Source organism: Cucurbita maxima, unplaced genomic scaffold, assembly GCF_002738345.1.
Source record: "Cucurbita maxima cultivar Rimu unplaced genomic scaffold, Cmax_1.0 Cma_Scf00013, whole genome shotgun sequence".
Taxonomy (NCBI): Eukaryota; Viridiplantae; Streptophyta; class Magnoliopsida; order Cucurbitales; family Cucurbitaceae; genus Cucurbita; species Cucurbita maxima.
Genome location: NW_019272029.1, coordinates 1,883,774 through 1,909,346, shown reverse-complemented (window position 1 = coordinate 1,909,346; position 25,573 = coordinate 1,883,774). Strand labels below are relative to the sequence as shown.

At 36.7% G+C, this 25,573-nt stretch overlaps 5 protein-coding genes and 1 long non-coding RNA gene across 12 annotated transcripts; 5 read left to right on the top strand and 1 right to left on the bottom strand.

Moving 5' to 3' along the window:
• Window positions 1-299: 299 nt before the first annotated feature.
• LOC111487948 (syntaxin-42-like) lies at window positions 300-3,894 on the bottom strand. 2 transcript variants are annotated; one of them, XM_023135465.1, is made up of 8 exons: window positions 3,455-3,894; window positions 2,544-2,817; window positions 2,179-2,268; window positions 1,736-1,813; window positions 1,325-1,402; window positions 1,179-1,244; window positions 1,015-1,095; window positions 300-620 (listed from the first exon to the last, which is right to left on the bottom strand). In XM_023135465.1, exons 1-8 carry the CDS (start codon window positions 3,643-3,645, stop codon window positions 513-515), a joined length of 966 nt encoding a protein of 321 aa, XP_022991233.1. In that variant the 5' UTR covers window positions 3,646-3,894; the 3' UTR covers window positions 300-512. The 2 variants fall into 2 exon arrangements, with proteins under 2 accessions (XP_022991233.1, XP_022991232.1); XM_023135464.1 differs by having other exon boundaries at window positions 2,544-2,820; window positions 3,455-3,892.
• Window positions 3,895-4,090: 196 nt separating this feature from the next.
• LOC111487954 (protein DEHYDRATION-INDUCED 19 homolog 4-like) lies at window positions 4,091-7,972 on the top strand. Its single transcript, XM_023135470.1, has 5 exons — window positions 4,091-4,420; window positions 4,542-4,687; window positions 5,928-6,005; window positions 6,155-6,411; window positions 7,670-7,972. Exons 1-5 carry the CDS (start codon window positions 4,348-4,350, stop codon window positions 7,776-7,778), a joined length of 663 nt encoding a protein of 220 aa, XP_022991238.1. The 5' UTR covers window positions 4,091-4,347; the 3' UTR covers window positions 7,779-7,972.
• A 788-nt stretch (window positions 7,973-8,760) lies between these two features.
• LOC111487950 (nicotinamide adenine dinucleotide transporter 1, chloroplastic-like) lies at window positions 8,761-12,431 on the top strand. Its single transcript, XM_023135467.1, has 9 exons — window positions 8,761-9,285; window positions 9,539-9,622; window positions 9,825-9,931; window positions 10,169-10,217; window positions 10,318-10,427; window positions 11,110-11,204; window positions 11,313-11,401; window positions 11,484-11,578; window positions 11,879-12,431. The coding sequence occupies exons 1-9, from the start codon at window positions 9,216-9,218 to the stop codon at window positions 12,113-12,115; spliced, it is 936 nt and encodes a 311-aa protein (XP_022991235.1). The 5' UTR covers window positions 8,761-9,215; the 3' UTR covers window positions 12,116-12,431.
• A 547-nt stretch (window positions 12,432-12,978) lies between these two features.
• Window positions 12,979-14,223, top strand: LOC111487967 (chaperone protein DnaJ-like). 5 transcript variants are annotated; one of them, XM_023135494.1, is made up of 5 exons: window positions 12,979-13,389; window positions 13,473-13,560; window positions 13,692-13,765; window positions 13,860-13,916; window positions 14,010-14,223. In XM_023135494.1, exons 1-5 carry the CDS (start codon window positions 13,276-13,278, stop codon window positions 14,145-14,147), a joined length of 471 nt encoding a protein of 156 aa, XP_022991262.1. In that variant the 5' UTR covers window positions 12,979-13,275; the 3' UTR covers window positions 14,148-14,223. The 5 variants fall into 5 exon arrangements, with proteins under 5 accessions (XP_022991262.1, XP_022991264.1, XP_022991263.1 ...); XM_023135496.1 differs by having other exon boundaries at window positions 12,980-13,389; window positions 14,022-14,223; XM_023135495.1 differs by having other exon boundaries at window positions 12,980-13,389; window positions 14,019-14,223.
• A 438-nt stretch (window positions 14,224-14,661) lies between these two features.
• LOC111487937 (ATP-dependent RNA helicase DEAH13) lies at window positions 14,662-22,776 on the top strand. The gene is made up of 12 exons (XM_023135448.1): window positions 14,662-14,986; window positions 17,024-17,081; window positions 17,212-17,290; window positions 17,359-17,433; window positions 17,511-17,560; window positions 17,655-17,715; window positions 17,811-18,197; window positions 18,302-18,541; window positions 18,667-18,897; window positions 19,398-19,511; window positions 19,608-20,813; window positions 20,932-22,776. The coding sequence occupies exons 2-12, from the start codon at window positions 17,032-17,034 to the stop codon at window positions 22,402-22,404; spliced, it is 3,966 nt and encodes a 1,321-aa protein (XP_022991216.1). The 5' UTR covers window positions 14,662-14,986; window positions 17,024-17,031; the 3' UTR covers window positions 22,405-22,776.
• Window positions 22,777-23,197: 421 nt separating this feature from the next.
• On the top strand, window positions 23,198-24,899 carry LOC111487972. Of its 2 annotated transcripts, none has more exons than XR_002719140.1 (2): window positions 23,198-23,913; window positions 24,250-24,899. It is a non-coding gene; the product is annotated as an uncharacterized LOC111487972 (long non-coding RNA). The 2 variants fall into 2 exon arrangements; XR_002719141.1 differs by having other exon boundaries at window positions 23,198-23,929.
• The last annotated feature ends 674 nt before the right edge of the window (window positions 24,900-25,573 follow it).

The following is a 25,573-nucleotide window of genomic DNA, read 5'->3' as shown; positions in this document are numbered from 1 at the left end:
ACCTAATAATAAGGGAGGGAAAATCTCACTGATAATTTCAAAATATCTCTACATACATCAAATTTATCAAATTTATAAACGATAATTATTAAACATAACGAACTAACTTTTCTTTTGTGTTTGCTAGTTGTGGGCGACAACAACGATTTGGACGGGACCAAATTTATCAAATTTATAAACGATGATTGTTAAACACAACGAACTACCTTTTGTGTTCGCTAGTTGTGGGCGACAACAACAATTAGGGCGGGACCTATATTCAATGGTAGGCGGCTAGGGGTTACGGAGAAGTGAAGGTTGTGAAGATGTTTTTAGTAATTTACATACAAAAGCTGGAAAAGAATTCTGAACAAAACACTCAACTAATTGAGACATTTCAAAGAATATCATTTCAACAATGCCACGATCGAGACTCTGAGAATAATACACGAAAGGAAAGGCACCTGCTTAGCTTACCAGCCGCATGCAGTCGTCAAAATCCTTATCAGCAACAAGCCAAAGGGCAACATTTGTTACATAATTATCTCCTTCAGTATCAACAGAACCAGCATTATGAAACACATAATAACAAGCACCGTTGCACACTTCACCATTCCTCCATTCTTCTGACTCTTCTCTGCCTGCAGATGGCAAAACATCCCACCATCATCTCCTCATCTTTTACCTAACAACTTATCAATTCTAAACCCATGCCTAGTTTTGAAAGAAAAAATTTAACTTGTTTTTTATTTTGGTAATTCGCCTCACATTTGATAATAATCATTTAGTTTTAGAAGTTTATAAACATTACTTTTACCTAAGAACTCATCTACTTTATACTATGGGTTTTCGAAACCTTTTATTTCGGAATTTGGCTATGAATTCTAATAATTTTTTAAGAGAGATAAAAATTATGGTAGAGAACGGTGAGGAAACAAATACAATTCTCAAAACTAGTTATCCAAAGGGACTTTAACTATTTGATATCTCAGTTTTTGGATCACAAATGACAGTGATCTTTGAAAGAGAGAGAACCTTTTGAAGCTGCTTATAGCCCTCTTCAACTGAAGCAGCAACATTCTGAATATTGTGGTCAATTCTATCGACAATGGTACCCTGATAAAATCACAACGTTCATTAGCTGATTGTAAACCCAAATTGACAAACAAAAAAAAAAAAAAAAAAAAAATGGTCTTTACCTGGTCTATAACAAGGGTTGAGAGATCCTTCATGATTTGGGCGAGTTCATTCACTGATTTCACAACCTACACATAATAAAAAGACTTATATTTATCACATTGTGAATAGTTCGTCTCGCACCTCCGATACAAGAACCTTCCATAACCTGTTTAATCTCTTTCTCCCTTCCCTGAATGTGCTGCGCATCCATTCCAAATGTCATCGTTTGGTGTTCATTGGTTCCCTGATCCCACACAGAAGTACCAATCAAGGAGAAGTGAGAGACAATGATATATTGTATCATAAAAACCACACCCAAAAGAATTATCAAATGGCAATATGCTATCCTAGCATACAAAACAATAAGACATTTAGCTCAGGCATATGATTAACAAAATCAACCACTGAAGCAATATCCACTTATCAATATGGAACATCCAAAAAGATTTGACAGTCAAAAACATTTGGGGTTAAAAAATAACATGTTAATTTGTGCTTCGGGTTCTCAAAAATCATCCCTATCATAAGAAAAGTTCAGTCTTGAAATGCCCAGGTAACCAAAGAGATCAGCACATACAAATTCATCATATCGGTCATCATCCTGTAGAGTTCTGCTTCCATTCAAATTTATCTCCAAATCAATTCCATCATGCCCCTGCAATACAAAAGTAATCACACCTCACTTACTAAAAATAACACTGTTTCAATTGATGAGACTCCCGAAAGATTACTTACTATTGACCAAATTACAGATTTTACCAAGAAAAGTATAATCCTAGAATGATAGACGAATGAACAAATGAAATGAGGAGAGAGTTGTCATAACGGAAAAGAAGTTTCTTCATACTATATCTAACACATTTTTAATAGATTGGTGATAAGTACAAGAAAATTATAATGTGGGAACAAAAAGATGAAACTCATTTTAAATACCCCAACTACCAAGCCAACTAATCAGATGAAATCTTTTTTTTTTTTTCAGAAAGTTTTCATAGGTCCGTTTGAACACAGGGCACAAACCTCCTTTTGCTGCTGCAGATGTTTCAGATACATTGACTGTCTTCTACGAAGATCCAGTGAAAGATTCTGAAGCTCTGTAGCAAGAGAACGCTGTTAAGAAAAGGAGTCAATCCATCACAAAAAGGAACAAATTGTTAAAAGACCCTGAAAACCAGAATCAAGAAACACTCTCAGGGAGATGAAAAGTCTATAGGAACTTCATACATTAGTTTCCCGGTGGCACAAAAAAGGTCCAACGACAAAGAACAACAGATAGAAAAAACGTAATAACAGAAAGCAATTACTAAAAGACCAACTATGACTCAGATACAAAGTCGGATCATTCATGGTATTAAGCAAAAAAAATTAGTGAGAATCAAGCATACCTGTACATTTTTTCTGATGCTAATATCCTCTGAAGACCCAGTACAAGAAATTCTCTTCAACCTCTTCTCAGAGGCTTTCAAAAGATTGGTAATTTCTTGCGTAAGCGCCTCAATCGTATTCTGATCTTCTTTGCCATCAGCAAAAGAAGGCATTAAAGCTTTAGAATGAGCTTTGACTAACTCTGCCATCTTCCTACGAATTTGGTGTATATTAACAGTTATTTCTTCAGAATCATCCACCCAAGCTGGAGGCAGACTCACCATCAATGCATCACTGCTGCACCTCAGATACAATATTACAGTCAGGAGAGTACGAGTTACTATTTTGCTAAATTACTCAGACAGAAACCTTCAAATTCTAAGCAGATCCATTGTAAGTTAAAAGTTAAACCTCCCTATGATCATCAACCATTTGAAATGTGTGCCTTCAATGCTCGGTACCGGACTTTTTGGTAAATTTAATTCATTAACCTTCACTATCCGAGTCTTGACACCATTCACTCAGTGAGCGTTTCCTTCCCAAATTCCCAGTTAATTAATGAAATATTGTCAAGAAACCTATATTGTCATTTCCTGCTGAGGTATGATTTTGTCAAGCAGTTCGAAGAATTACAATTCTTCAACTCCAAGTAGGTATGGGGGGCGGGGTGGCAAGAATGCGTTGATGATGTCTACTTATTTTCTCTACAAATACGCGATTGATGCAAGAAAACTTCACTGACGCAAATAAGAAATATCTTTTAATTGAATGTCAGAGTAGAAGTTCAATTTTCCATCCAGATACTCCACATGGCTAAGAAAATAATTCAGCACAAGCAATTTATGCACTTACTAGACCAAATTTAATAAAAGAAAAAATGCAAAAGAACTTTGGAAGAAAAGCTAGAACAAAACAAAAAAGGACTCTATACCTCGAAGGTCCTGGATCTTCTGTGCTAAGAGGAGCGTAAGCAGAAGAGCGCTTTGAACGAAGAAGCGACGAACTCACCATCTCAATAACCGGTCCGCTCGAACCAGCTGCCGAGGAATATAAAGGCGCACGGACGCTCTTCACGGCGTCCCTGTGCCTTCTAAACTGTGCAGTTCGATTCCTCGTCGCCATAGAAAACAACAGCCGAAGAGAAAAAAAAAAAAAAAAACAAGAAATCAATGATTAGAGAATTCAAGAATGATCAAAATCGAAAAACTCGAGCCAGTTCCTGCGTAAAAATGAAATAAATTGAAGAATTCAATGTTCGAATCGAACATTGAACAACTCCCCCCCGGAATGAAGAAATTTCGCGGAGGTTTTACACGTAACCTTCGCCGGAAGTAAACAGATCAGGATTCAGGCGGGCCTTGATTGGATCCTGAATGGGCTCTCATATTGGGCTTATGGCCCTTGGATCCTTTTTTACCTTGGTTTATTTTTAATATAAAAAAATATACTTTTAAATATGGATATTTTAACACGTGGGAAATTTCTAGTAATATTTCTAGTAATTTTAAGAACCTCCGAGGGTAAAACGGGAATAAAAGTCCTAATCCAGAACCGTCGGTCCCTGGTTGTTGAGAGAGTAGTTCTACGATAAAACGCGGGAGTTCTTCGTTGGTCATCTTAGAGTCAGAAATCGAAACTCCTAAATCGCGAGCTAATTTTTCTTCCCCGTTTAATTTCTTCTTCATTTCTTCAAAACCGACCAACGTAGTGCCGCTTAAGAGTTTTCGGCGAAGAGGCGCTGAATAATTCATCGAAGTTTCGAACGGATTCGCCCCCCTGAATTGAATACGCGTTGGGTTTTGTTTTGTGTTGTTTAATCTGAGAATGGAAAGTGAAGCTTATCGATATGGTCTCTCTGCTGCTGCTGTTTCTTCGATGGGCTCTAAATCCCAGTCGCGTGAGTCATGTCTCGATCTTNTTTAGTTTTTTTTTTTTTTTTTTTTTTTTTTTTTTTTTTTTTTTTTTTGGAGTTTTGCTTTGTGAGTTTTTGTTTAAACGATTTCTGTTTGGTTTTCTAGATTTTGATTTTGATTACGAGGAGGTGGATGAGGATGATGATGATTTGAATTCGGAATATTCTTGCCCGTTTTGTTCGGAGGAATTTGATTTGGTTGAGCTATGCTGCCATATTGATGACGAGCATCCTTTAGAAGCCAACTTTGGGGTAAGGAAATCGCTAATTTGTCTTTGGTTAAAAGCTTTTTAAGTTTAAAACGGCTTTATTCGGCAGTTTCAGTAGGAGATTAGAGAATATTTCCATTGATATACGGTATTGTCTCTTCGATCACTCCATGGTTGAGGAAAATTTTATCGTGTCTGTCTGTTTAGCGTCGTTCCAGTGGAGTAACCTTACTTGATAACAGCTCCCAAAACAGTAGACTGCAGTCAGTTCTTACGGAATGCTTGTTTGTCTTCCTTGAGTAACCATGAACTTCTAGTTCAAGGCATAATCTTGTCGANTGTTAACGTTGTGTTTTGATCTTTTTTTTTTTTTTTTTTTTTTTTTTTTTTGTCTCTTCATTTTAAGTTTTTGTTGGAAACTCGTTTCTTGAATGAGAAGTCCTTTTCTGATCAATCCTCTTATTCACTGTTTATAGAATTTATCACCATCTTTCAAGTATATTGTGACTAATATGAGAAGTGTTAGGAATCACGGACCTCTACAATGGTATGATATTGTCCACTTTGAGCATAAGCTCTCATGACTTTCTTTTAAGTTTCCAAAAGATCTCATTCCAATGGAGACCATGTTCCTTATTTATAAACTCACGATCTTCCTCTTAATTAGCCAATGTGGGACTACTCCTTTCAATAATCGTCACCAAGATTGTTGCTTCAAGTATTTGACTTGACCTGGAAAATTATATTGCTATGGTTTGCCTTTAGCTTGGATACTTGGTGGTATTTTGCTTTTTTTTTCAAACCCGAGTACACTCGGTTGAAAAGCGTACTTGCGTGCTTGTCTTGCCTCCGGTCAAAAATGTTTGTCTATGGTTATTATGTCTGAGATCCCACATCGGTTGGAAAGGGGGAACAAAGCATTCTTCATAAGGATGTGGAAACCTCTTCCTAGCATATGTGTTTTAAAAACTTTGAGGGGAAGTCTGAAAGGGAAAGTCCAAAGAGGACAATATCTGCTAGCGGTGGGCTTAGGCCGTTACATTATGTTAGCACCAGGGACGGAAATGTATAAATCTTTTTGGGGACTAGATTTTCTACTAGCTTTTGTTATCCCCTTTTCTTTCTTTTTTTTTTTTTTTTTTTTTTTTTTTTTTTGTGCATTATGCTTTTGTTATCTTTCTGTATCCCCTTTTGGAAGTAAAGATTATCTATTGGTATCTACTTGAAGTTAGTTTTTGTCTTGTTCTTGCTTTTTCAAGAGGTTGGTTTTCATTTCTTTTCAGATATGCCCTATTTGCTCTTCAAGCGTCGGAGAGAATATGGTTGGACATATAATGATGCAGCATGGAGATATATTTAATATATCCTTTTCTTTCATTCTTTAAATATTGTTGTGTTTCCCCAATTTCGTAAATCTTTCAACTGTTCTTCCGGAGTATTTTATTCTGTTTCTTGCTTATATCCAAGGCATACTTGAATCTATGAACTCAATTCCTTAACATATGGTTACAGTCAACAAAGATTGAAATTCCATAAAGATGATTTTCCTCAAAGTCTTTCTTTTGAGAGAAAAGAGTTACAAGATGATCGTGTAAGAATTCTTTCGGGGTTTTCGTCTCTGCATTCGACCTCCAAGATGGCACCTGATCCATTATTATCATTTTTATGCAATGCACCTGTCGTTAATGAGTCCAAAACTGTTCAGCCCGTGCCTTCAAGTAAAGAAAAATTGAAGGAAAGTGATGTGGACGATACATTATCCGAAAGGTAAGACAGAAATATACTTCTAGCTGCCTAGTTATGACTCGAAAATTATGCACTTTTGCATTGCATCTGTTTCACCATAGTTATGTTTTTTACTGATTCTTTGGCATGCATTCTGGTTTGGCATTTAAAATTTAGTCTTGGAGATATTAGATATGTTTTGCTTCTTCCTATGAGCTTAGATATCCTTGAGTTTCTGTCCAGAGCGACTGCGCATGACGATATGTTTACAGCTATTATAAATGTCTCACAATATCAATTCATTGGTGGTACATAGCTTATATCTTTTCTACAATGCGCGGAAATTCATTGATATGTAGGATTTAAAGTCCATCAAAGTTCCTTCTAAGAACAACGTGTTTTTGGACGATTATAGTGATAGTGCCTAGGATTATATTTAGTTGGGTTAGTAGAAGGTAGAAGTTTGATATTTGTAGCATAAGATCCCATATTGGTGGTTGAGGAGGGGAACAAAACATTTTTTATAAGGGTGTGAAAACCTCTTCCTAGCAGACGCGTTTTAAAAATTGTGAGGCTCAGGCCGAAGCAGACAACATCTGCTAGCGGTGGACTTGGGCTGTTCCAAATGGTATCATAGCTAAGCACTAAGTGTTGTGCCAACGAGGATATTGTGCCCCGAAGGGGGTGGATTGTGAGATCCCACATCGATTGGAGAAGGGAACGAGGGTTAGCAAGGACATTGGGCCCCCGAAGGGGGGTGGATTATGAGATCCCACACCGGTTGGAGAGAAGAACGAAACATTCTTTATAAGGGTGTGGAAACCTCTCCCTAGCATACGTGTTTTAAAAACCGTAAGGCTGACGGAGATATATAACGGGCCGAAGCGGAAAATGTTTGCTAGCGATGAGCTAAGACTGTTACAAATAGTATCTATGCCTCAATGTTTTTCATGTCGGGGGCATTTTTTTTGGACAAAAGTGTACTCTTTTTATTCTGAGAGGTGAATGTCAGATGAGATCATTCTCTATCTAAATGCATAGCCAGGGGCTACTGTGCAGTTCTATTTCAGTTTTCATTTTCCTTCCAGGGCCATCCCTGCATCAATTTTATGCCTTTGCATTTGGATCCATTTACCAAATGGCCTTAAATTTCTCTGCACTTCTCATGTTGGTCGAGTAATTTTTGCTTTCCCCCACTGTCTTAGCAATCCTAGCAAGTCTATAACTTCTGTAATGGAGGTACCCATATCCCATAATTCAGTACCTCCAACCTAATAAGATTAAGTATGTGCATGTGCAGGGACATTCATTTATCTTCCTTACCCGACACGAAGCAAGAAGAGAAGACTCGGAGATGTGACTTCGTACAGGGGTTAGTTCTCTCTGTCATCGTAGGCGAAGATTTATAATATTGAGCACGAATACAGAAAAGGGAAGTTGTATCAAAATTGTAGTGTTTTTATTCCAATGATCATATTACCCTTTGTGAATTAGTAAAAGATAGTTAGATAGAGTAAGCATGATTCAAGTTGTTTTCCTGTTTATGGAAATATAGTTAGCTTCGTGGTGTTCTTCAATAAAAAGTTAGTAAATTGGCAGTCAAGATGAGTAAGCCTGCATAGAAAAGGTAGTATCAAAATTCAACCAAACAAGCATCTAATGCCAACCTTCATTTGAATGGTTCATCAAGTCGGAGATTTATATCTTCATACTACACATTACAACAAAAAAAAGTTATTATTAATAGTTAGATGTGGATTAAGAAATCTACATTGATGCACGTGACCTACAAAATATATCCATTGAATGTTGATGTGATACTCGTTATTTTATTTTTAATGCTTGATGATGTAAGATGTCACAATCATTTTTAGCATTAGAGTGTAAGTCTTACTCACTCTAGTTGTAACATGTTTATAGGTCATAGGATGACCTAGGGCTTCTCCGCTTTGTTTTCAAATTGGATCAATTCGTGTACCTATTTTTCCTCAACTTAATATCAGGTCATGGGTATGAGTATTAAACCCCCTTGAGCCAAGAAGGCCCACCTCGATCTCGACTAAGGTGGGCCCACGTGTACTTTGGTTTGTGGCTCATCTTGCCCTAGTCCCATGGGTTTAATTTGTCATTACGAGTCTCATTTTTTGTTTCGTTTGGACCCAAATAATATTAAATGTCACATGTTCTCGATCATCTTCTTGAATAATTTAAAAAATAATGAGTTATAGATGTAAATCATGTTAAAAAATAAATTTTGGTAAAGCTTGAACTTTTAATTTGACATATTTTTAAATTAAGAAAAATAATAAATACAAATTGAGATTACAACATCTAAACTAATAATTTAACCCTTAAATAAATTGTAATTTAAAAGGAGTAGTTGTCGAGGGGGTGGCTTTCGAAGCAAAAGCAAACGAAATCAAAATGGAATTGAATTTGCTAGCATCAGATTGACCCATTTGCGGCGAATCGTCTCGTCGGGCCGCAACCGGGCGAGGCTTTTTCGGCACCACGGTGATGACGACGACGAAGAAACCAAAGGGCCCATAAATTTTATTTTTCAGTTTTTCCTCGCGATTTCTGATCCACATATGAATATCCCTCAGTTTCGTGTACGATTCAACTTTCCCATGTCTCAACCGATTCCTATTTCTTCTCTGTTTCCGATTGCTGCCCTCCTAATCGAATAGAATAGCCTCGGCACCAATCGGCTTGACTTTCCTCTCTCCTTGTTCTGGCCATGCGACTCTGGTTTTCCAAGATCTGCCTCTCGAAAGAGGGTTCTTTTGGTGATTCTTGCGCTCAAATCATTATTTATTTTTCTGGCTATTTGATTGAACACTGCCATGGCTACCAATTCTCATGCCCCTACTCCGAGAGGTCTTCTCTGTAATGCGGGAGCTGGTGCTGCTGCTGGTAATTGCATCTCTTTAATCTCCGTTTTCGGATCCATTTTCTTGTCAATTGTATGATAATCAAAAGCATCGCACCGTGTTCATTTGGGGTGTAAATTTGTGGCATATGAAGCTGAAAGATTTAGTTGCTTGAGATTTGTATCTGTTTGTTGCGCTTGTTTGTATGATTCAAAAGGGAGGGGTGGGTTAGGCATTTGATTTCTGTCTCTCGATTAGCTTGAGAACTTGAACTGTATTCTTGAATTACGTTATAGGAGTTCTTGCTGCTACGTTTGTGTGCCCTTTGGATGTTATCAAGACCAGATTTCAGGTTCATGGACTGCCAAACATCGGGAAAGGTATGGCGTTTCTTTTTGTTTACTGATTGCAACAATTGGGCTACACTATGTTTTGCTTCTATTTGCCCATATCTATGAACATTGCAAATGTGAGTTGCATTATTATCTTTAGCTATTGTGGGTTGGTTGGAGGGCTTGTATCACAATTGAAGTGCTATTTATGATGTTTTCCTGATGATTTTGTTCTGTTCTATCTATTCAGGGAGTCTTATAGTTGGTAGTCTGCAACAAATTTTTCATAAGGAGGGACTACGTGGAATGTATAGAGGACTCGCACCGACCGTGCTTGCGTTGCTTCCTAACTGGGCTGTAAGTCACGAGTCATGTCTATATCCCATAAAGTTTGTGTACTTGAATCTCATAAAGCTGGGGCTGTAAAACATTGTTAGCCACCTAATGTTATCTACTGTGCTTGCATAACTTAGTGTAAAATCTTGACACAAGCACTACCTCAGTGTTTTGATTGTAATAACATGGTTTTTTGTGTTTGCTTAAGAATAATGTAGCTATTTTTCTTTTGTATGACACAATATCTGCCTATGGCAGGTCTATTTCACAATCTATGGGCAGCTCAAAAGCTTTCTTCGTTCGGATGGTTAGTTTTATTGTCCTTTTCTTCGTCGTTTTCTTCTACTTTTTTTTCCTTCCCGTTAAGAACTTTATTTTTCATTGATGTTCTCATGGTATATGTGCAGTTGAAAATCATCAGCTTTCAATAGGTGCTAATATGATGGCTGCTTCTGGAGCTGGAGCTGCTACAACTATTGCAACGAATCCTCTATGGGTTGTTAAGACCAGGCTTCAGGTGAGGATTGCAAGCTCGCGTTCGTTTTTTCATTTCTTTGCGGAAATCTCTTGTTCTTTATTAACTTTATATTCTCATCTATGGGAGGGTACATCTGGAACTTTAATCCGAACTCCCGGACATTGATTTTCTTAGACCCTTAGCCCATAGAGAAACCTGAAAGAGAGCGTACTCAGATCGTGCTAATTTCCCCGATCCCAAGCCTGTCTTCTAACAAGGGACGGTATCATACTCAAAAAAGGATGAAAACCCATCATGGAAGTTCAACCCTTGCTCCTTGAATATGTGGCCTGAGGGAGCATTTGTTGCATTTTGGAAGAACAAAAAGACATCCAAAGGCTTGAAAGGAGTAATTCTGAACCAATCTAGGAAATGCTCAACTTCCGTTCCTTCGAATTATTACCATGAATTTATCTTCATGGATCGAAAGACTTCAAGGGTGAAACACTAAGATTGAAGTGATGGTTGAGGTCTCCTCTATTGTGGCATGGGATCCATCTTTGTGGATTGATAGCCATGGAACCTTCTTCAGTTTTGTGCAATGATGTTGATTTTCCAGTTTGCACTTAGCCAAGAAAAGTTATTAAATCTCTCCAACTGCTATCTTGCCTTAAAATGTGACATGTGAACCTTATGACCATAGACATGGACTAATCGAAACGGTTTCTCTTTTATTCTTTAGACGCAGGGAATGAAATCTGGTGTGCTACCATATAGAAATACAGTGTCTGCCTTGAGGAGAATAGCCTCTGAAGAAGGCATTCGTGGATTGTACAGGTTTGCTCTTTCTTATCATGTTGCTATTCTGGTCTATGTATTATGGAGAAGTTCGTGGATTATAAGGATTCTTTGCCCGACTCTAACACTCGGTACCATGTTCTACAGTGGTCTTGTTCCTGCTTTGGCCGGTGTAAGTCACGTTGCCATACAGTTTCCAACATACGAAAAAATAAAAAGTTATTTGGCTAGAAGAGGTAACTGTTTAATAACCTATCTCATGTCTTCCCCATAAACCCATTACGAAAAAGCTCGTATTAACTTATTATAGTATCACAGACAATACGACAACAGACAAACTCAGCGCACGTGATGTCGCGGTAGCCTCATCTGTCTCCAAGATATTTGCTTCCACATTGACTTATCCACATGAGGTAGGATCCAAATCGAGTGCATATAATTTTTACCTTCAAATGCACTGTGAATCATTTATATTGGTGTATATATTATAATCTCAACTTTCATGTATCTGAACTACGTCATGTTTTATGTCTTATGTTCATTGTTCGTATCAAAAACCTTGACCTTCTAAAAGAAGGTCGTTACTTAGGATTTGGTAACTCAACATTTCAGCCCCATTGATATAAACTCAACCGAGTTCGACTCACATCTTACATCCACGTTCCGACAGTCTGTCCCGAAAAAAATCATGACATTGCACTCTCCTCTTGCAGGTTGTACGTTCCAGGCTTCAGGAACAAGGGTTTCACTCTGAGAAGCGTTATTCTGGCGTAACCGATTGCGTAAAGAAAGTATTTCAGCAAGATGGACTCCCCGGCTTCTATCGTGGGTGCGCAACCAACCTTATCAGGACGACCCCAGCTGCTGCGATCACATTTACTAGCTTTGAAATGATTCACCGCTTTCTTGTCAACTTATTTCCTCCCGATCCACATCCACATACGTTATGAAGATGAGTAACGTTCACTCAACATTGCACAAACTAATCAACACAATTCATTGGGTACACTAATTGCCCCCCAGTAGTTTGTAGCAACTCAACACAGTCTTGCCTCAGTAAAGCTTCAATGTCGTCGAGTGTCCTTTCGGTTGCGACGAGATAGTTAGGTCATTTTTTCCCATTAAATGTGATGTCGAGGACAATGAAAATGACGATAGTGTGATAAATTTTTTGTTTCCTAGTTATTTTGATTGGATATACCATCTATGCCTTTGGAAATTGTTTGACTCGAGGCATGCTGAAATGAGTTCTTGATAGTTTTAGTATCTTTTGAGATTCACATCTCTAAACAGATTTTTATGGCATCCTGTAAAGCTTGAATATTCCGCCAATTTAACTAGGAAAAACTAAAATGTTTTTAATGGCTTTGTGTGTCAAAAGCAATCTATAATTACTTATATAATATAAAAGATGTCCGTGAGGAATTTGGGAGGGAGTAGAGGAAAGAAGAGATGTGTTATTGAGTAACAGGACAAGATGACGCGTTATCATAACGGAAGAAGCAAAGAAGGTGTGTTATCGTTAGGACGGCTACAAACAATACAAAACGAGGAATTAGGACGGCTACAAACAATACAAAACGAGGAATTAGGACGGCTACAAACAATACAAAACGAGGAATTTGAGACGGAGTAGAGAAGGTGTAGAAGATTTCGGGAGGGAGTAGAGAAGGTGCATTGTCGTGAGGACTACTCCAAACAAGACAAGACAATACGAGGAACTCGAAAGAGAGTAAAGAAGGTGTGTTATTGTGAGGACGGTTCCCTAAAGTGAGATAAATATTATAGTTCTTGTGCAGATAATAAATATGCATTGGGAAATTTGATACTATAAAAGTAAATGAATTATGTGGCCATAATCATCCAACCAAACGTCTTCAGCTTTTTGAACTTTTTCTAGTCCAAACCCAATTTCCAACCACAATCAAATCATCTGGCTCACATTCACCAACAATCCATCTCGAACCTTCTTCACCTTCTTCCTTAATCTTTGTTTTAAACCACGTTACATCCATGCAAAGCCCCTTGTCCTGAACAGATATTCCACAACCCCCATCACCATCTTCTTCTTCTTCATCTTCCAGTCATTTTCTGTTATTTACCGGCGAAAATGTCCGGTGCCGGGGAAAATTCCGGTGGTGAGTGCTGTTACTATTCTGTACTTGGACTGTGTAAGCAAGCTTCTGGCGATGAAATCCGAGGAGCTTACCGTAAGCTAGCCATGGTACGTTTTACAGAGAGGGCTTCTCCATTTGGTAATAATCTCTGTTTTTCTTTTATCGGATTCTGTAATTTTCCTCTCTGTAGAAATGGCATCCCGATAGGTGGATGAAAGACCCAAAAATGGCCGCTGAATCTAAACGGCGGTTTCAGCAAATCCAAGAGGCTTATTCAGGTTAAAATCACACCAAAACATTCATATAAATAATATAGAACAAATCCCATTTCATACCTCAACTTTCCAGTTTTTTCAATTTATGATCGATTTTAACAGAAAAAAAATCCCTGATTACACTGTTCTTCCAGTTCTATCAAACAAGGGGAAAAGAAGCATATACGACGCCGGATTGATTTCATTTCTTACAGACGATGATGACGAAGTAAGCCACTCCGTTTCCAGGCCGATACATACGAAAACATTTTCGCGTCAAATAATCTCGAAAACTGATGCGTTATTATTTCTTTGATGAACAGGGATTCTGCGATTTCATGAACGAAATGGTCCCGATGATGAAGAACGCCACACAGCAGGTAAAAGATGAACGAGTTTATATTTGTTTGGATTCTTCGATTTCGTGATCGATTTTGCAACGAGTCATATTGAATCGGCAATTTGGAAAATGGCATGGGAAGAAGAAGAACAGTTTGGAGGATCTAAGAGGATCGTTAATGGAGATGATGGGAGCCGATGAACAGCTCGGCTGGGAATTTCAATCTCGTCCTCTTAATGCTAGAAAAAGAAGCCGAGTTGCAGAGATTTGATGCTTCCGCGCTTTTTATTTGACAATTCATGTTGATCATTCACATCACTTTTTCTTAAATAACATCTTTAATCGAAGAGTGCATGATCCAAAAATTATTATTTTATCAAATAATGTGTTCGTAAGATTAGATTGTCTAAGATTGTCACTCGGTAATTTGTTATAAAAAAAATTATAATTAATGAATGAACTAAAAATTAGTCCAAAAAATAATTAAATGAGTATAATGGATAATTAATTAATTATAATTATTAAAGATCAAATTTTTATAAGCTAATTAATCGTAAGTAACTAATAATTGCAATTAGGAGTTAAATAATTAACTAATAATTTTAGTAAATAAAACTAATTGTGTCAAAATAAATTTAGATATATATATTAAAATTAATCACTAGTGATTTATTACAATTAAATAATTAATTGTAAATTAAGAACCATTAATTAATTAAATTTATTAAAAGAAAAAAAATCAGGTGTTTGGAAGGGTTACAAAATCCAGTGATGCCGGGGAAAGCTAGTTTTTCGTAATCCGCCGCCAACGGCTGCATTTGCAGGTTGAGTTGCCAAGGTTCCAACAGAGGATCACGAACATCAACCGCAAGAGCATTCGCATCGTCGACGATTTGAGTCACCGAATTTAGGGCCGTGAACTGGTACGTTGTTTCAATTGCTTCAACTCTTAAAAGACTGTTCATCGATTCAGTCTTACCTAGCCGCACGCCGTCACCGCACGATAGACGGAAAGACGTGTATAATTGCACGATTGACCTATCTGAAGTTCCTCCCGTCTCGCGCTTACCTCCAACTTCACTAAAAGACTTGTATAATTGCAGCTTTCAGGTGTGTTTGTGTGTGTGTGTGTGTGTGTCTCTCTCTCTCTCTCTGCACGTTTAAATTGCTCAACTTGGGTTTACTGCATGACATGGGGCTGGGGAAATCTCAAATACAGTTAAATAAACACCTTTGAAATTCATTTAATTGGTTCGATGTATAGAATGAGATGCATGAGAAGATTTCTTGTTCCTATTTTGTTTGGAGTAAAAATTTGATTGGGTAGGTGGGAATTACAGGCCACATTTACTGTATTCTTCCAAGCATAGGGAGTACTGCACAAACTTGCATCAGACTTGTATCCAAACCTCTAACTTGCAGAAAACACATCTCTTTTGAATCCTTCTTTCCAGAAATAACTAGTGAAATTGCCTGTATGTACAGGAGCCTTAACTTCCAATAATAGAGCAGTTCAAACAAGCTTAAAACACAACCAAATTCCTCACAAACTGAGCTCAAATAATCCAATTTCTGGCCCGTCAGAAAGTTCCGCCCTAATCATCGATCCCAATACTGGACTTAGCATATTGAGAAGAGTTAAAAGGAATATGAACTAAGCGACAAGAACTTGAAGAAGTATAAATGAAAGTAGAATTAGCATACAAATATAAATTAAGGAAACATTGTTTTCTATGCTTGAGTGCTTGTATACTCATAATAAAGGAGAAACATTGAAATGAGGCAGGATACTTTTCTATATTATCCTTTTCATTTTTTTGAATCCGTAATTGAATGATGATGAGTGCGTGTATTGAAAGATTTAGATTAATACATATATGATTTGCATGATTTTTGGTCATTATATAATTTGTGTTCTGTGTTGTCCAACTGGATGAATTGTGTTGTTTTTTTGGGTTTGTATGGATTATTTGGAGTTGGAGATTGTTTTCTTTGTTTGAGTTTAGTTTCATTTTACTTTTTATAGATGGAAAGCAATAGTGCAAGTGCATCTAATTCTGAAACTCCTTCTGGTTCTAGTAATTGTAATGCAACTAAGCCACCATTGCCTATACAATTTGAATCTTGGAAGAAGAGACCTAATAAATCAACCTCTACATTATGGATCGTTTTACTAGATTAGAGAATAACAATATGAGTTGCAAGTGTAATTATTGTGATAAAGAGTATGCTTGTGATGCTACTTCTGGTGGAACTAGCATGTTAAAAACACTTTAAAAAATTAGGGTAGAAAGTACCCATATAAGATGGAAGACAAATGACAAACCACTTTAAGCTTTCAATCTTCATTAGATGGGAAGTGTGGTAGTAATTTTGTAACTTGGTAGAACAACATATGCTAAGATGATAATTATTGATGAGTTGCTATTCAAATTCGTAGAGAAGGAGAGTTTTAGAAGGTTTTGCAGTACTACATGTCATAGATTTGACCCTTCATCAAGAGTAACCATGCTAGAGACATATTTCAACTTTATTTTGAAGAGAAGAAGAAGTTAAAATCTTTTTTAGTTAGTAATTCCAAGAGGGTTTATCTTACAACTGACACGTAGGCTTCATTGAAAAACATCAACTACATAATAGCCACATAACACTTTATTAATTTAGAATGGAATTTGCATTAAAAAATTATGAACTTTTGTCAAGTTGCTAACCACAAGGAAGAGACTATTGGCAAGATCATTGAGAGTTGTTTATTGGAATGAGGGATCGTTAAGGTTTTTTTTCTATCGCAATTGATAATGCAAGTTTCAATGATGTGGCTGTATTGTATATTATGAAAAGACTTAAAACTTGCTTAGATGGAGAATTACTACACATGATGTGGGCACAACATGATTGTGAATGAGGGGCTCAAGGAAATGCATGACTCCATTTTTAGAGAAACTCCCCCACCCTCAAGAAACCACAAATAGAAATTCTAGTTACTTTATTTTATATGCTTGTTCTCTTTACTTTATTTATCACTGTTGTTATTGTCAATTCCAGTATCTACGTTTTATAAGGTTCTTATGTTAACATGATTTCTTTGGCCATGATCTTTCCTTTAACCTTATATTCATCATTTGAAGTTTGGTCATTTTTGTGCAGTGTACTAAATGGAAGACCTTGTCAATGATCAGCTAGATTGTGGGAAAGGTTCATGGAGGTATAAGAAATTTCTTTGTTACTAATTTTTATAGGAACAAAAACTATTTTTTTAACATTATTTGAATTTTGATTATGGGTTCCTATCTATAGTTTACTCAAAAGGCCTTTATTTTCATTATATTTGGTAGTTTGGATGGTGGTGGCAGCAATCAAGTCATCTTGTATGGGAGTAAAAAGAGCGATAAGAAGAGAAAAAACATTAATAAGGTAATGTGACAATGTTGCCATTTTCATATATTTTATTAAATTTTGAGATCAAAACTTTTTATGTACAGGGATGTAAAGGCACTCAGATAAATAAAAAACCAAAGTTGAGCAAGTCGCAGAAAAAAAAAATGATGAAATTGGAGGTAGGAGCATATGCAGGTTTAGCGGTTCCTTCTCTTTTCTTTTACCTGACTGAATTATTTTGGCTTTATCTTGGCAGGTGGAGAAGGAAAAATCACTTTTACTGTCGAAAAGCTTGGAGACATTAGAGTATTTCCCCACTAATTTCTTTGATAACATTTTTCAGTTTTTTTAATGGGTAAAATATAATAATGTTTCTCACTGTTTCAATCACTCAATGCAGGAAATATAAAATTCCAGATGATGCATTTCTTCTTTTGCGATCTTCTGTTAGTATTGGTCAGGTTGGTAACATCGAATCATTAACTGATTAGATAATTTATTCAATTCCCTGAAGATTCTGTTTGGCTAAGTTATTCAGTGTGAATAATGGATATAGGATGAAACAAGATTGGAAAAACGTAGCAGAGATATACAATTTTCTAAAGTAGGAATAGAGTTTCCAAGGAATGAACAGCAGCTGGAGAAAACTTGCTCTGACACATCTCAACATGAAAGTCATCTTGGATCTCTTGAAATTTCTCCGAGGCATCAACTTTCTGCCGAGGCTGATGAGGATTGCCCTTGCATAGAAAAAAGAGAAGTGTCATGTGGTTTGGATTCCTTTCAAGATCTGGATGGTGGTAACGTAGTCTCTAATCAAGGAAAATCCCTTTCTGCCTTGCCAGATGAAGTTGAAAATATTTGTGCGGTTGTACTTGAAAGTGGAAGAGATTTATCTTGCACTACCTGCACGGATGGTGACTTTAAAGGACCTGAGATAATGGTATGTTATGTGTCATTTGTAGTTAGTTAGAACCTCACTTGTTCAATTATATGTATTGGATTGTTATTGGTTAGGAGCTGATTATGGATCTAAATGATTTGAAGGATGAGAGGGACAAAATTCCAAAGGTAGAAATTTGTACAACATCTGACCCGCTTCCAGAATTGAGGCTTTTGTCTAGGCCAATTGTGGTGCCTGTATCGAGGCCATGTGAGGTTGAAGACAAACGAAAAGATCTCCCAATAGTCATGATGGAGCAAGAGATTATGGAAGCTATAAATGAGAACCCCATAGTTATTATATGTGGAGAGACTGGTTGTGGCAAAACAACTCAAGTTCCTCAGGTTTTTTTTATATTTGTTATTCATGGTTGACTTTTAATGACTCTTCTTTTAGAGGCGTTTTAATTTATCAGTTTTTCTTGCAAGCTTACATTTTCACAAATTTTCCTTTTTCTTACAATCTACAGTTTCTGTATGAAGCTGGCTTTGGTTCATTTCAATCTAGTCACCAGAGAGGTACCATTGGGGTGACTCAACCTCGGCGTGTTGCTGTGCTTGCCACTGCTAAGCGTGTTGCATATGAGCTTGGTGTTCATCTAGGCAAAGAGGTTGGCTTTCAAGTAAGATATGACAAGAAAATTGGAGGTAGTAGCTCAATCAAGTTCATGACTGATGGAATTTTACTTCGCGAAGTTCAGGTATTCCTTTTAAGATGTGATTTCCATTTTGACTTTCGTGTTTAATGTGACTGAATCTCCTATTGTCATGCTTACAATTAATGTGGTTTTATCAATTTATTGACATGTTAGTTTCGATCCACCTCTAGCTTCTTTATCTGTCACATTTGTGTAGACATAAAAATACGACTTGCAGAAATTTCTCATTTTCTTATTATTTGGGGGAGATTTAAAAAGTAAAATGTCATTTTTGTAGCGTGGTGAAGTGTTTAGTTTTTACCATTGTATGTGAATACTCTATGAGACAATACCATTTTTCCAAATGCGAGTTGGTTTCCTCTGCAATCAACGTTATGGTTTGGAAGTAGAACTAATTTCTTGTCCTTGGTTAAGTGGCCCTCTCTCTCTCTCATGTCATATATTGTCTCCACTTCTTTTATCTAGTTTGTGAATTAGCTATGATTTTCTGATGATTTATCTATGCAATAGCTGTTGAAGACGAGTTATATTTTATGGTGCAGCATGATTTTTTATTGAAGCGTTACTCTGTTCTAATTCTCGACGAGGCGCACGAGAGGAGTATGAACACTGATATATTAATTGGAATGCTGTCACGTGTTGTTAAGCTTCGTCAGGTAAAACCTAACCTTTATTGTTTGCAAGTATATGGAATTTTTTTTCTTTTAATTGTTTTTCCAACTTCATCTAACTTATCTTATTGCTCGATTCAGGATTTGCATGTGAAACAACGACAGATAATGCTTTCAGGAGGAGAAATTAGTCCTGAAGATATGATTTTTCCATTGAAATTGGTGCTTATGAGTGCTACCTTGCGAGTGGAAGATTTCATCTCTGGGGGAAGGTTGTTTCATGTTTCACCTCCCATTATAGAAGTTCCCACTAGACAATATCCAGTAACGGTACATTTCTCGAGGAGAACAGATACAGTTGATTATATTGGTCAAGCATATAAAAAAGTTCTGGCAATTCACAAAAAGCTTCCACCTGGAGGTATACTCGTCTTTGTTACTGGACAGAGAGAAGTTGAGAATATGTGCAAGAAGCTTCGGGAAGCCTCAAAGAAGTGGATTAAAAAAACATCTGAAAGAAATGTTGGAATTGACAATGGTGCTATTGAAATGAATTCAATTCAGAATTTAGATATGAAGGAGATTAATGAAGCATTTGAAGATCATGAATTTTCAGCTGGTGAGCAAACAGATCGATTTAGTTCTTGTGATAAGGACGAGTTGGATGTAAATGATGATGCGTCTGATGCTTCATACAATTCAGAAACAGATAGCGAGTTGGAATTTAGTGAAGATGATGCATTGTTTGATGAGGATGATGGCAACCTTACTGATGTTTTAAGAGAAGATGCAAGTATGGCTTCTCTCAAGGCAGCATTTGATGCCTTGGATGGAAAAGTTGCCTTTGATAAAATACAGGTTGATCACTCTACAAAAGGTGAATTACCAGCCAAACGTGTTAGTGCAAGAATGAAAGAAAATGGTGAACTTGGTTTCTTGGTTGGTGCATTGCATGTTCTTCCTCTCTATGCCATGCTTCCGGCAGCGGCTCAACTGCGTGTGTTTGAAGAAGTCAAGGAAAGAGACCGGCTTGTTGTTATTGCTACTAATGTTGCTGAAACTTCGTTGACTATCCCAGGCATAAAATATGTGGTGGACACGGGTAGAGAAAAGGTTAAAACATATAACTCCTCAAATGGGATTGAAAATTATGAAATACAATGGATTAGTAAGGCATCAGCTGCCCAACGTGCTGGAAGAGCTGGAAGGACAGGGCCTGGGCATTGTTATCGTCTCTATTCTTCTGCAGTTTTTAGTAATATATTCCCTGATTTTTCTCTCGCTGAAATAGCTAAAATACCAGTTGATGGTGTTGTCCTTCTTATGAAATCAATGGGTATCAGTAAGGTATGTGTAATGTGTTCTGAATTACTATATTTTCATCTTCACTTGATATTTAGTATCTTATTTTATTAAGTATATGGGTTGGTTGATCCTCGTAAGACGATATGTTTGTTTCTTATAGGTGGTCAATTTTCCATTTCCTACTCCTCCTGAGACCTCTGCGGTACTTGAGGCTGAGAGTTGCTTGAAGGCTCTTGAAGCTCTTGATAATGATGGGAGATTGACACCCTTGGGGAAGGCGATGGCTCGCTATCCTTTGAGTCCGCGCCACTCCAGGATGCTACTTACGGTTATTCAGATTATGAGAAACTTGAAAACTTATGATCGAGCAAATCTTGTTCTTGCATATTGTGTTGCGGCAGCTGCAGCTTTGAGCACGTCGAATCCTTTTGTCATGATGTTTGAAGGAAGTCAAATGAAGGATGATTTAGATCAATATGATAGATCTCTTGAACTTGCTGACACAAAAGCTGAAGAAAAAGTGGAAAAGTCATTGAAAAAGAAGCTAAAAGAAGCTGGCAAACTCTCCCGTGAAAAGTTTTCAAATCCTACTAGTGATGCTTTGACGATAGCTTATGCTTTGCAATGTTTTGAACTTTCTGAAAGTCCTGTGGCATTCTGCAACACCTACACATTACATCTAAAAACTATGCAAGAAATGTCCAAGTTGAGAAAGCAGCTATTACAACTTGTTTTCAATCACAGTGGTTCTGCTATTGCTGATTCAGACTTTTCATGGACTAATGGGACTTTGGAGGATGTTGAAGATGTCTGGAGGATCCCGTCCAATAAGCATCCTCTTTTACTGAACGAGGAAGAGATAATTGGCCAAGCAATCTGTGCAGGTTGGCCAGATAGGGTTGCCAAACGTATTAGAGAGATTTCTAAGTCAACTGAAGATGACAGAAAAGAACGCACTGGAAAGTATCAAGCTTGCATGGTAAAAGAAAATGTGTTCCTCAACCGACAGTCGTCTGTTTCTCGTTCAGCCCCAGAATTTTTGGTGTACAATGAATTATTGCGTACAAAACGACCATACATGCATGGATTGACTAGTGTAAAACCTAATTGGCTCGTGAAATATGCTAGTTCCTTGTGTACTTTTTCAGCACCTTTAACCGATCCTAGACCCTATTACGATCCTCAAAATGACACAGTATTTTCATGGGTTGCCCCTACATTTGGCCCTCATCTTTGGAAGCTTCCTTTACACAATGCCCCAATAAAAGATAATGCTCATGGAGTTGCAGTGTTTGCATGTGCTTTGCTTGAAGGGAATGTGTTGCCATGCTTAAAGTATGTGCGCAAGTTCCTGGCAGCTCCTCCCAGTAGTATCTTAAGGCCAGAGGCATTAGGCCAAAAAAGAGTGGGCAATCTTCTTTCTAGACTGAAGTCCAAGAAGATAACTAGTTGTGCCACGTTGAGAGTGGTTTGGAAGGATAATCCTTATGAACTCCATTCAGAAATTCTGGATTGGTTTCAAGAGAGTTATCACAGTCACTTTGAAGACCTTTGGTCACAAATGCTGTGTGAAGTACAAGAGCCCCCAGAACGTCTCTCCAGGAAGTTGAAAAGGGCCAAGAAAAAAATTTGATGACCGAATGTGCTTTGACAAAATGTTTAGAGAACTTGAAACCTGCTACTATTTATCTGTGTAGAAGATATGAGGACGAAGAAAAGATACAAACATCTTTTGTAAATTAGATATTCTATTTATACAAAATTTTGGTTCAAGGTTTGCCTTTTAGGTGAGGTGAGTTGTCTGTTCTGTTTTTCAGAGTTCAACAGGAGATGTTCTTATGTTTTTTAACCATAGTTGTTCACCCTCGTATAACAGGGTTCTAAAGTTTTGACTTGTATATATTTATTAGTGTTACTTGTGCCTCTCTCGTATACCAGTTGAGGTTAGAGTTCTGTTTTTAACTTTATTTCATTCTTTCTTAAGAAGATTGTGACTCTTGCTTCATGTCATACACTCTTTTGAAAAAGAAGAGATCTACAGAACAGCGACTGACTTTTAGTTAGTTTCTTCTTCCATTTACATGTGAATTTCTTCTCTATGTGTGGTTTTAGTTCTGTTTTATTATCTTGTTGACATTTTCCTATCTCATTAGCTCGATCTGCTAGTATCTGAAGCTCTGATGGAGTTGGTCCTGCACAGGGTATGTATTTCAACATGTTATAATTCTTTGTTCTTCATATCCTTTTCTTTTTCTAATTTTGTTCTCTGAAATTTTGTTGGATTTAAGGTTGACAATTTTATTTTTGAATTTGCAGGAAAAATCTAGCTTGAAATTTCCTTGGTCCAAAACTTGTTATAAAGAAGATGCTGTCAGTGGAATTCAGAGCACTAAAGGCTCCAGTCCTTTTGATTTCTCTCAAGGAAATGTGCTTCTAGTCCTAGGTGAAAAGTCGAGGCTTTTTCCTAAGGATGATCCTGGCGGCCCCATGTAGGTTGGCGTAGGCTACTACTCCTTTGGTTGATAGGTTTTACAAGGTTGGGATGACTTGCATTGGCAGGTTAGGGAGGAGGTTGAGAAACTAGGACAAGAGCTTTACAAGAAAACATGTGAGCCTTTAATAATGACCGAGACTCCTCCAATAGGGAATTGCTGGCACCTCTTGAAACTGGATGAGTAAGATAAAGGAATGCTCTGATATTAAAAAAGTTCTTGTGTTTGTTCTTTATGGGTCTTATTTGATCGGTTGAACATGTGATCTGATGTTTGAATTTCATACTGCAGAATCTGGAAAGTGAAGATCTACTCCATCTATTCTTTACAGTGATCTTTTTGGGTTGTCGTTCTTTTATTTGATATTGAAAAATGCGTTTAACATGATTGATTGGAATTTTCTTGATGATATTTTGAGTTCGGTTTTAGGATCAAATGAAGAGAATGGATTTGTTAGTCCATTCAAGAAAAAACATCTCGTTTGGCTGTCAAGGAGATCAAAACTGAGTTCATTGACACATTCTATCAAACATTACTGTTATTTTTTCTTTTTCTTTTACAGGATGGGTCGATTTCTCGAGTCCTTATTATATTCTTTCGAGTCTACCAAATGCAAAGATAGGAGATGGAAGTCTTCAACCTTAGAGAAGGTAACATGTTTATCAAGTACTGTTCTGAGTAATAATTTTGAGGCCTATAGTAACATTGTTTATCAAGTATTGTAATGAAGGATGATCTCGAGGCCTAGTTATAGTACATTGTTTTGGTAGTTCCATTTCCAAGAAATATTCAATTTTTTTCTGCCTCAAAAGGTACATTACTTGTGTATTTTATGTCATGGATAATCTGCAACTTACGTTTAGCAGTATTTTTATGTTAATTATCATTTTTATCGGTGATAATACTTTTTGCAAGCACTTCATATCCTAAACCCCAGCCTATTTATTGTGGCTTATTATTTTGAATCACATGAAAATTCATTTCAGAATGGTGGGGTCAAATGTGTCCACAAGGTTATTAGACAACATTGAGACACTAGTGCGACCTCTTATGCTATGCACTCCCCCAAGAAAAAGCTTGTCTGCTCGATGCCATACAAACGTTGCATCTGTAACATCGCAACGTTGTATCGATTTCCTTGAAGAAAGGATATTTTTTTTCTACTGGATTTTATACGGTGAAAATTTAAATTCGATGAGTGATTATTTTTGTGTATGTATTCATTATTTTGGTGCTTCAAAATAAGAATAGCAATGACGCTTTTTTAGAGATACTTGTATCGTGAGAGAGGAGCTCAGTGGATAAGAGGTAACTCAAAGCTCTATCCATTCTTAATCTCAGTCTCGAGAAGAAGATTAGATGTATAGTCCCAAGTTTGAACTAAACCAATAAAAATTTTAAGAAAGATTTGCTTCAGACTCCGAAAGGAAAATCATTTAGATCGTGTTAACTCCCTCTAGTTTATTGGAGACTTTTAATTCCGAAGAGGTTAGAAAGTTGCCATGTGGTTTGGGGATAGAGAAAGCTTCTGGCTTTTTCTTTGGACCAGTTTTATGTATTATTCTTTACTTGGCTCGTACACATTTGCAGCATCAATTGTGAATATCAATGGGAGAAATCTTTGCTTTCCTTTGAATCTCCATCTTAATCTTTTGTTGTTTCTCCTGAAACAAAGCTTTACTATGAGCCAACCTCTGTGGATGATCATGAACGGTCGACTTTTCGTTTGAAATACTGATAAACAAACTATTTATGTACGTATAATGGATTAAACAGGTATGAAATTGACGAAAATTGATGATTAATTTAGTCCTTATTATAATTGATTAGCGTAGGAATATGTTACTAGTTATTCAATTTGCTTGACATTGATTATAATGTCTAAATCATCCAAATGGTTGGTTGGCAATAATAAAGGTACTACATATCATAATGAGAAGATTGAAATATGTTTCCGAACAGCCCCACAAATGACTTCCTTCATTCATTGATTGAATCAATATGCACTCTTTAATTGATTTGACTCATAGGTTCATTGCTTTAAGATCATAATCTTTGACTTGATGAGTATCACTTATTAGATTATTAAAATTCGTTCTTTTCGAGTATATTCATAGTGGTTGAACTTTAAATTTGTGTTTATTTGTTCTTTGAACTTTCAAAAGTATTTCGAAGAATTTCGATCTTTCAATATTTTATTATTATGTATTTTACACTTTCAAATTTTTGATATATTTGAAATTTTTAAGAATTAATTTATATCTTTTAGATATAAATTTACTTACTTTGTGTTAAATGAAATTTTAAATT